We start from the raw sequence: 10,282 nt of genomic DNA, 5'->3' as shown, positions 1-10,282 counted from the left end.
TGGAAATCAAGTGTATATTTAGAACCTAAAAGACACCTGGTATAGTATAGGCATTTCATACAGGGTTTTTAAAAAAATACTTTTAGATAATACTTACACTGTACAGGACAAGACTTTTAAACAATATATTACACTGCTAAAATGTTCATATAAATACTATACAAGCAAGCGTGCAACCAACCCGGGAGGAAGGTTCACAAATTAGACCATCACACATCTCTGGGAAAGCTCTCAGATTATCTTCAAGATCTCTGATTGGTGTAATCCAAGCCACTGGTTCAGCAATACCTATTTTAAAGTAACTGGGACAAGGCATGAGATGAAATATATTTGTCTGCTGATTCTCAGTTCAAGTTTAATATGTTACTGTCATCTTAATCTGGCATATCAATGTTTAGCTTGGGAGGTGGAATCACATATTTTCCAGGACTCTGTGTAATGACCACTCCAGTCTTTTTTCGAAACATTGGTGCAATTTTTGGTGGTTCAGGCAGTGGTGTTTCTTCTGTTTCCTCATCTTCATGATGAAGGTCATAAGAAATATTTCCGTATTCTCGTAAGAACGGGAAAATTTCAAGCAGGAACTGGCAAAAGTCTTTGCGAATTCCAAACCACCCTAAAGAAAAAGAAATTATCCCATGTTACTGCAGAACAGGATGCAAATTCAGTGAAGCAGGCAAACTACCTAGTCTCATTTAAGTTCTCTTGATTGTCTGCAGATGAACAAACTATTCTACTACTTAATCAAAGCTATCAGTGCCACATGGGAAGACGTTCACATTAACTTTTGTTTGATAAGGTATGACATATGCAGTTTAGTGAATGTCTCTATTCAGCATTCCCCAAATACTTTTGTTGTTAGCGAAAGAGGATGCAATGCTAGGAGTAGCTCATCCTTGATACTACCTGTGCTAGATTAGAAAACAGTACACATTTTGTTTGTCATGTATTTTGCTCTAGGCAAAGACTAGAGAAGAGCACATTTTAATTTCACTAAACACCACTCTTACTTGAGCAGACATCCCTCCTCTAGTAACCAACACCAAAGGGCAGTATTCAGAGGAACAGCCTTCAAGTCCAGCCTTTCATGCTGAACGAAAGCCAAGGTAATTAGCATTTGCCAGGGAACATCCCATCCATCTTTTTTGCAGAGATGATAACTCATAGCCAATCAATGTATTTTGCTTGGGTGGATTTTCATGCAAGTCTTCTGAATAATCTTTTCTTTAAAATCTACATAAATATTTATTAACCTTACAGAAGATAAAAATTACATGAGGCTTTCCAAAAGACTAATTTGGCCATAATTGGAGGGCATGCATTAAAAAAAACCCAACATCAATAACAATTTTCTATACAGTAACAACACAAAAGTTAACTACACATATGGAGGTAAGCTTAGTCATGGCCAAAGAAAGAAATCCCCAATATACTTCACAATTGGACCAAAACTGAAGTGAGTTTATATAACAAGTATCTCAACTGGATCCTTTCAGCTCTGAAAAATTGTAGTAAATGTTACTTCCTTGTCAAGAAGGAACATGAACTGCAACACGGATGTGAAGAGCTGCTCGCCCACACTGGTTCACTAACATGAGTTGGCTGAAGGTGCTTCTTTTAGTTAGCTAGTTGTGGTGCAGATAAAAGACATGTATGTATATCTACACTGGCCACTCAGGCAACTGAAGCTACAGGTAAGCAGCACTGACTGCTATTTAGCCAAAGAGGAAAGAGAATACTAGGTGAAGCTACTAGGACAAATGCTAAATAAAAATAGTAGGTGCTACAATATTTTCAAAACCCAGAGTAGAATGATCCAGTCATGTCCTGTAAGAAGGAAACGTGGAAATAAGGAAGAATAAACACCTAAGTTACAATTAAAATCCCACTGGGATTCCAAGATGAGTCCAAGCAGAAGTTATGCTCTCACAAGAAAAAAAAAAAAACAAACAAGTGACACTAGAAACCCTAAAAACAATAATAACTGAATTCTTTAAATACTTACAGTGATTTCCTCCTTTTTGTCCAAATGTTGTTGCCATTAAAGTTATCAGTGAAAGCCAGAGTGGAACAAATATGGGTATAAAAGAAAAAGAATTATGCCCATCCAGTCTGTGTACTAGTAAGATCTAAATAGCAAGAAAAAAAACATTACACAATGTCAGTTTAATTGCAATACCCACTTTCAAGATTCTTCAAACACAGTGATCTGAGATCCTTAACTTCACACATCTGTGAAGAAAACCAGCCTTTACAGAACTACGTAGTTACAGTCCCAATGCAATGCATATTGCACTCACAAAACTTTAAAGAAACATAGGATTCTTGCTTTTCTTTCATATTTGCTGCTAATACTTTATTCCAAAACAAAAAGCAATATTCTAACATTTGTCATTTCAAAAAGAGACAGAGCAACAGCCATCACTCTGAAAAAAGAACAAGATACATAAAACTTCTTTCACTTTTCCTACCTCAAACGTGAGCAGTGGCACTACAATAGTCATCCAGCTGACAGCCATTGTTATGTGTGTCCTCCTTTGCTCAGCAATCACATCCATAGAGCGCAAGAACAAGACTGACCAGACAATGTAATAAAGCACTACTAGACACAGAAAGGACATCAAGATCCACAAGGGAACACAAACAACCTGAAAGAAAAAGAAATTCACTGCTTTTCCCTCCACTGGATAGAAATGCATTTGTGTTCATTGGATTTGTATCAGTTGTGGGTTTTTTAGATAAAACAAGTCTACATATAAAGCCTACACAAGAAATATTGAGAGCATTAGACTTAAATTATCTTTAATAGAAAAGATTTGTGTGCATGGTGAAGAGCCAGGTCACCTTTGGAGTTCCTCAGATCTGTAAAGCTCATCAAGCTGAAACAATTTAAAATTAATTAAATGGAGTTCAGCTTTAATGAGACTCCTGTAATTTTACATGGCCTCCAACAGAACTCAAAATTGATGTTAGCATTCTCTGTGCTGGACACCTTACCTGAAACAGCTTTTTTATTAGATCCTCTTCCTACTTTTACTTTTTTAAAGGACAGTCATGATCATACCAGATAATCTGTTTTATGCTACTCTACAAAATCCCAGACATAGAAACAATGCTTTTGTATGCTGAAGGCATTTAGGATAGGAGATCTCAGCTGTTTTGAAAGTGACCACTTGCACAGTAAGTGGATTTACATGCACAGTAACACAACAAATAAAAGTAGTTCTTTACCACATCATATTTGCCAACACATTCCCGAACTCACCAGTTATGCTCTTTGCTAGTTTAGTGTTCCCATGGGAAACTTTTGGTTAGGATTTCTCTTTTGACAACTGATCAGAGATTCACTGCAGTTGATGGCACATCCCTCTACCCTTAAGGATGAAACACCCAAAGAACAGCCTTTGTTTCCCATGACCACTGAATGAAACACCAGACCTTCTGTGAAGGACTGTTAACTGAGCAAAAATGTGTTCATGGACCCTGATTAGACATTAATTGTTCCCTAAAATAAATATCTTTATGACATTCAGCATATAAACAAAGATAAGAAAACACTTGTTACATACAAGCCACGGCCATCTGATGATCTCATCTAGTCTGAGTGCAATAAAGATGAACTGTAGAATATTGACTGAACACAAGATTTCCAGCTAGAAAAAGATAATACATTTGTTAACTCAGCATGATAAAGCCATTTCCAAGATAAACAAACAAACAAAAAAAATCTGTCAAAGGACTTTTCTGACTCCATGCTTATCACTGCAATACAGAACATCAGTTGCCTCTACATTAGCTATTACTTGGCATCGCTAATTGATTAACTGTAGAGGCAGCTTCTTCATGAGGAAATACCTTCCTAGTATTTAAAATAAAATAAAAAGCTCTACCTGCAACACCTATGAGAGTAATTAAAGAAATAAGAAAAGCCAAACTAATCAGACTGAAGAAATCAAAACACTGGAAAACAACTTCAGCTGTTTCCTTCAGAGAAAAAATACTGATACAAGTAACAAGTAGGAAAAAAGTCCCTCAATTTAAAAGCACCAACATTCATCTCCCAGTAATGTAAATATGAAAGTTATAGCATATAACTATTAACAGTCCAATTTACAAGTCTCTGTTCTCTCTGTGTGGGAAAAAGAATTACAGAGAATAGCAGAAGATGACATCCAAATTCAACCATTTACTATATAATAGATATTTTAAATGACACGGAAGGTACTTGGCGTTTGAGGCAATACAGAAATCCTTCTACAATCCTTCTCATCCAAAACATCGATGAAAGCTTTTCACATGTCCTGCTTGCAACTATGAGAACTAACCCCAAGTTATTCTTCAAAAGAAATAAAATCAAGTTTGTGTCTGGATTGAACAAAGTAAAATGATGAAACATCATCAGACTTGACGAGATTCTGTTTCTAAAGTTTATAGGCGGGCCTTTGTGGGTAGGAATCTCCAAGATCAAACTGAATTAATATCTGAAAAGACTCACTGACGCACTTGAGTCTAAGGTAGAAACATTTTCCATTAAAAAACCCCAGCAAATATAGGGAAGTGAGGCATCTTTCAGAAGCAGCATTTATCAGAAGACAGACTACATGCTACTTTTCACTAACACAATTGTGTACTATCATCTCTTCGATGAATGCATTGAAAAAAAACACATTACAGGGAGACAAAAATGGAACAGGCAGACACTGCACTGAAGTCATCACTGTTGAAGCACAGGATACTGTAAAAAGACTGAAAAACTAGATTTAAAACAATTTTGTACCACTGACTTTCTCAAAATAATAAATCACCAAAAAATCCCATACCCAAATATCATCCAGTAGAAGGCAAGTACTTCTACTGAGATTTTACTTTTAGGAATGGTTAACTCTGACCAGAACTCTGCAGAATTAAATTTGCAGTGTTTTTAAATCAACAATTTAAGGTATTTGCTTACCAGCCATCCTAACAATCACTGACTAAAACCGCTTCTCTTTATAAACTTGGCTTGTGCTAATGTGAGAGAAATATTCCCTTGAAAGTAAGCAGAAAGAGCTAAATCTCATCTGAAAATAAGCTTTTTCAATGTCATGGGGTAGTTTGAGGACACAGGGGAAAAAAAAATCCTTAACAAAGCATCAGTTCAATACGAATTCTAAATTTACTGCAAAACGCCACAGCATGGGAAGATCTCGAGAATGCCTGCAAAGTTCTTGTAAAACAAAAAAGAGTGAGTTCAAGAGGAAAGAAAATACAGGCTCTGGAAGTTCCATTCTGCCTAGGGACAGTGCTTACTATTACTGGAACTCTCTTCAGTAATTTCCATGCTATTGCCTAGCATGAGTCCATACTGTAGGGTTTGTAGTGAGTTCTTTTAGCGCACAATAATAAAAAAGTTTAAAACATGCTGCAATTTACTAGGTGAAAAGAAGAGATGAGAAAAAATTCTGTTATTCCCAAGCTCGGTTTTACATTCTAGCAGATTAATGCAAACAGTTAATTCAACTGATGCAGTCATCCCTATCAGGCTTCACTGAGAGACGAACTGTAACTTGCACGGCCACCAATTTCACACATAACCAAAACATTACCTCCAGAGACCTGTCATGCCGGAATCCCCACACACAAGCTGCAACCGACACTGGAGATACAAAGAATAATGGCATGAAGACCAGAAGCCAGAAATGGGTTCCTCTTTCGATCCTGTCACACACCAGAACTTCAAACATCAGCAAGAGCAGGTGGATGCCGACTGCGATTAACATGGCTTTGAACTCCACACAGGTCTCTCCTTCTGCTCTACAGGGAGGATAAGGAAGCATTTGGTTTATTTGTCAAGAGGAAAGCACTCTGTCCTGCAAACATCCCAAGACACTCAGTTTACAATTGTTCAGTTTCAGATATTAATACTTCTTTTTAATAAACATACACATGATGCCCAACTAGTCAATATTAAAATACACTCCTGATGATGTAACAGGACTTCTTGCCCATAGAGCTGCACATTTAAAGTATTTTACTCAAACAGGACAGTGGGATTTTTACAACTTGAAAATCTTCTAAGGACTCCAGAACTGCACAGATAAAACAGGATCTTTGCTACTATGTAACCACGCAGATCTCATGCAGGCTGTTAGAAAGCAACATAGGTCTAAAATGACCTGTTTGGTTCCTGCACCAGCTTTTACTGAATCGACATCTTTCCCCAGATTTTTTTTGTTCACCAAAGTCAATATATTTCAACAGAATATTTATCTATTACTAAAAAGTTAAATGCCTGTAAAATAACAGCACACACAGAGAAACCACACTTCTTCCTACACAAGTAGAACCATTACTAGAAGGGGTAAACAAGTCAGCATGCACAAAATTTCTCATTTAATCTTCACCATTGATAGAAAAGAGGATTGAATTTATTGTACTCCATTTAAGGCAGCTTTTCTTTTCCCCAAGTGTGTTCAAATTCCTGTTCAGATTACCAAAAAAGTAAATGCTGGTTTATTTAAAAGTCTGAAGCTATTTTACCCTAGGCTGACAATTAAAATATCAATGTGAAACAACCTGGACAAAAATGGAAAGGAATTTACAGTTGACACCTGTGATAAACTGTTGCAACTAGGATCAAAACATCCTCTGCTGCATGAAGCTGTTTGTATACATTGTAGGTTACAGTAATTATTTTAACCACATTGAAAACAAACCTTATGGATGCTATTTCTTATGTTTTAAAAACAACATATATTAATTTGGTTCAGTATGAGAAACACATTATGTCCCCTCATGTTTTGGAAAATAAGTAACCTCAGCTTACCGATACTGGGGGTTTCGGGCCCATACTCCTGTTCCCACTGAGGCACCAACAATCACCATTAACTTCCACAGCCATATTGGAGCAAACACAGCCCAGTAACTCCACTGAATTTTGTCATCCAGGCGAAGAGAGAGCAACACAGAAAAAAGCAGCAGGCAGGCATAAATAAGAAATTTGCTATTAAACAAACAAATGAAAACAACCAGTCAGAAATTGAGGCAGACAAACTTTGTAGAGAACAAGGAAATCAGTCACAGCTGAAATTTAATCACGATATATCCTCACAGAAAATGTGTGTCAAACTTCTGTGCAAAGAATCTAATCAGTTCTGAAGAGTCAAATATTTCATCATAAATGCAGCATATGGCATCTCTTTCACTTATAAAACCATTGCTTCAAGGGAACACATCAAAAGCATTCTTGCATGACAAACTTAATGAATGGACATCTAGAAAAAAGTTCCCTCCCACAAGGATCCAGACAGAAGCTGTATTATTAGAGGCTGAGAAATATACCAGTTGTACATGTTTTTAGAAAAAGTGTTCTGTCCTACAAATCAAATGAGGTAGTTAGAAAAAGTGTGGATAAAATTACATGAGTTGTGTAACTTGATTTTGAATGCCAAAATCTAAAGATTAAAAACTCTTACAATATGTAATAAGGCAGAGATGGTTATTTCTTTCAATTTTTACATTCAGTTTAAAAAAAAGTCAATGAAATAGAAAAAAAAACCCCAGACAAGTTAAACTTTTAACAAAGTGACTAATTACAGAGTGAAGTTTCTATCTGGAATACTGAAGGTGGTGCTTACAAGTTAAAAATTGTTCTGTTAATATGTTTTATACACTACTTAACCTAAGAATGAGTAAATTGATCTGGAACACTTGAGAACAGTGGCAGAGCAATTGCTTGTGCCACCAAAAATCAGATCAAATAATTACATAGCTCCTCACACTACAGAACAGAAAAAGTCACCCACCCATTCACTGAAGGATCACAGATGGCTTTATAAAACATGTCATTAGGCTTCAACACCACTTCAGTGAAGAAATTCTATGTATTTTAAAACATGGCTAACCTAATGAACAGAGTAAATACTTGCTAAAAACTAAAGCAGCAATAGGCAAGAATTTTGCACTTACTGCAACAAGCACAACTCAAGCTACCTACTTCCAGTCTCATCAAATAATAAAACATTCACTAGATCAGCACAACCTCGTTTCTATGTCGAGCTGCTTTGTCTCTATTCAGGATAAGTGTCTCAGTTGCCTCTCAGAAGGGAAGGCAATTTCATTGTGCCAGCATCTCCTCATGTGCTTGATGAAACTACCTTAGGACAGAATGATATAAACACTCACTCTTTACAGCAAGAGAGATCTCTCAGCTCCCAGGATATCCATGCTTTTCCAACATTCAGTATTTGTGTAATTTGTACTTTCCCTGGCTCCTCAATAAATGCCATGTGGTAAAATACCACTGCTCCCTGAGTGTTCCAATAAACATCAAAACATTCAAGATTAAGTTATCTGCATGAGACCAACATTCAGCTTGCTCATTCATCATTTAGACATCATACAAATAAGCTGCAAGAACTGCTTAGCAATAACTTCCAGAACTTCTGTTCCTACTTTGCCATTACTTCCAACCACATATATTTCAATTGTTTATTTCAGCCTCTCTGCAACAATGCATTTCCTGAAGCACTGATTACCCTTCTCTGTGTCTAAACAACCGACTGAACACAGCTTTTTAGAACTGCAGTCATGTATGGCCTCTTTCAAAAGCAAGATTCTTCCAGTACTTTCAGTATTTCATGCTCGACCAGCTACTTGCCAAGCCTTTATTCTGTGGTTTTAAAATCCCTGGTAACAACAAAAACAGTAAAATTCAACTAATTCTCTCATCATCCTTAAGCATTACATATTCCCATACTTGCTCAGGAAGTCAGCAGAAACCCAAGTTGTAGTGAGCATGATCGTGATCAGCAATTTTCTATGTCTAGACCAAGATTGTCACACATTGCCACACCTGCAAAAGCTGAGTCTTTGCCATACACTCGGTTCCTCTATTAAAGCATAAGGACGCTTTGCCTCCCAGTACAAAGCTTTAAACCTCACATCGTCAAGCTGAAAAATTCAAATACCCGAAGGAGACTTGGAGCAATGTGAGAAAGGTACGTAAGAAAACAAAAGATGACTGGAAATTGGCCTGGAAACGAGACGACGGATACCCAGCGTTGATAGTCACGCTGATCCCGATTAGTCGAGGAGGACACGCACCGACACTTACGGGTGCTGCGAAGGAAACTGGCCAGAGCCGCGCGTTCCGAACGACTCGGGAGCTGCCGGTACCGGAGCGTTTCCTAACGTCGCCGGGCTGTGCCGCGGGCGGAGCGGGGCAGCGGGGCCGGGCCCGGCGGTACTTGCCCCCGCGCCCCTCGCCGCCGGCTCGGCGGCAGCTCGGGCGCCGTCGCTTCCGGACGTGTCCCGCTACCGGCGCAGGGGAGGGGAGCCCCCGCCCCGCAGCAGCTCGGCGCCGGGGCAGAGACCCGCCGGGACCGGGCCAGGTGCCGCTCCGCCACCGTCCGGACCGGCAGCGGCCCCCTGAGCGGGCCTTGACAAGGCAGCGCGGCCCGAGGGCCTCCGTTAAACTCCGGGCCGTCCTCACCTGGGGTTGAAATCCTGGAACAAGCCGCGCAGGTTCATTGCGGCTCGACCCTCCACCCCCTCCACACTCTACCAGGCGCGCATGGCGCAACCGCCGCCGCCAGCAGAGCCGAGCAGAGCCGAACCAAGCTGAGCCGCGCCGGGCCGGGCCTCGCCTGGCCTCGCCGCCGCCCCACCCCCGCCCCCGCCGGAACCGGGCAGCGCGCGCCGCCCCACGCATGCGCGTCACGGCGGCGTCTCCCTGCCGGGAAACGGGAGCGGCTCGGCACCGGCCCTCACGGGCGGGCGCTGCGCCTGCGCGCCGGGCTGGGCGGGGGCTGTGCCCGCACATGGGCCGGGCCACGAGCATCTGACGGTAGCGCCCCGCCGGGAGGGGAACTGCCTTGTGACCCTGCTCGAGGCTCGGCCCGCTTCGGCGAGATGATAGTTAGCAGGCTGTTGCTCACCGGCGGTAGTGGGGGGCGGCCCGGGTTTCTCTCCCCTGAAATTTTCTCTTGGGAGCGGTACCTGAGAGGAGCCGGGCCGGGAGCTTCCCGCAGCGCTCCGGAGTGCGGTGGCCTCTGAGGCGTGTGACGATGTACATGTGGTGTTTAGGGAACAGCTCGACTCAAAGTGGTCGTACGTAACCCAGTGCTCCCTGGGAAGCGCTTCAAGTATACATTAACAAAAAACAGGTAACTTTGCGTTGGGGAATCAGTAAGGCCCTTTCCACTTTATTTTCAAAAGGTTTTTGATGGACTGCCACAATTCTGCAGCTGTTGCTGGGAAAAACCCCACCCACAGAATATATCAGACTGTGTGCTAAAGAATG

The 10,282-nt window shown here is 40.6% G+C and overlaps 1 protein-coding gene across 2 annotated transcripts; it reads right to left on the bottom strand.

Moving 5' to 3' along the window:
• Positions 1-9,640, bottom strand: TMEM185A (transmembrane protein 185A). Of its 2 annotated transcripts, none has more exons than XM_062006757.1 (7): positions 9,473-9,640; positions 6,806-6,982; positions 5,586-5,793; positions 3,570-3,653; positions 2,472-2,648; positions 2,006-2,129; positions 1-616 (listed from the first exon to the last, which is right to left on the bottom strand). In XM_062006757.1, exons 1-7 carry the CDS (start codon positions 9,508-9,510, stop codon positions 375-377), a joined length of 1,050 nt encoding a protein of 349 aa, XP_061862741.1. In that variant the 5' UTR covers positions 9,511-9,640; the 3' UTR covers positions 1-374. The 2 variants fall into 2 exon arrangements, with proteins under 2 accessions (XP_061862741.1, XP_061862742.1); XM_062006758.1 differs by having other exon boundaries at positions 6,806-6,909.
• Between the last annotated feature and the right edge of the window lie 642 nt (positions 9,641-10,282).

This window comes from Colius striatus, chromosome 13, assembly GCF_028858725.1.
Source record: "Colius striatus isolate bColStr4 chromosome 13, bColStr4.1.hap1, whole genome shotgun sequence".
In the NCBI taxonomy this organism is placed as follows: domain Eukaryota; kingdom Metazoa; phylum Chordata; class Aves; order Coliiformes; family Coliidae; genus Colius; species Colius striatus.
Note: the sequence above shows the minus strand (reverse complement) of the source record. Positions and strands in the feature narration are given on the sequence as shown.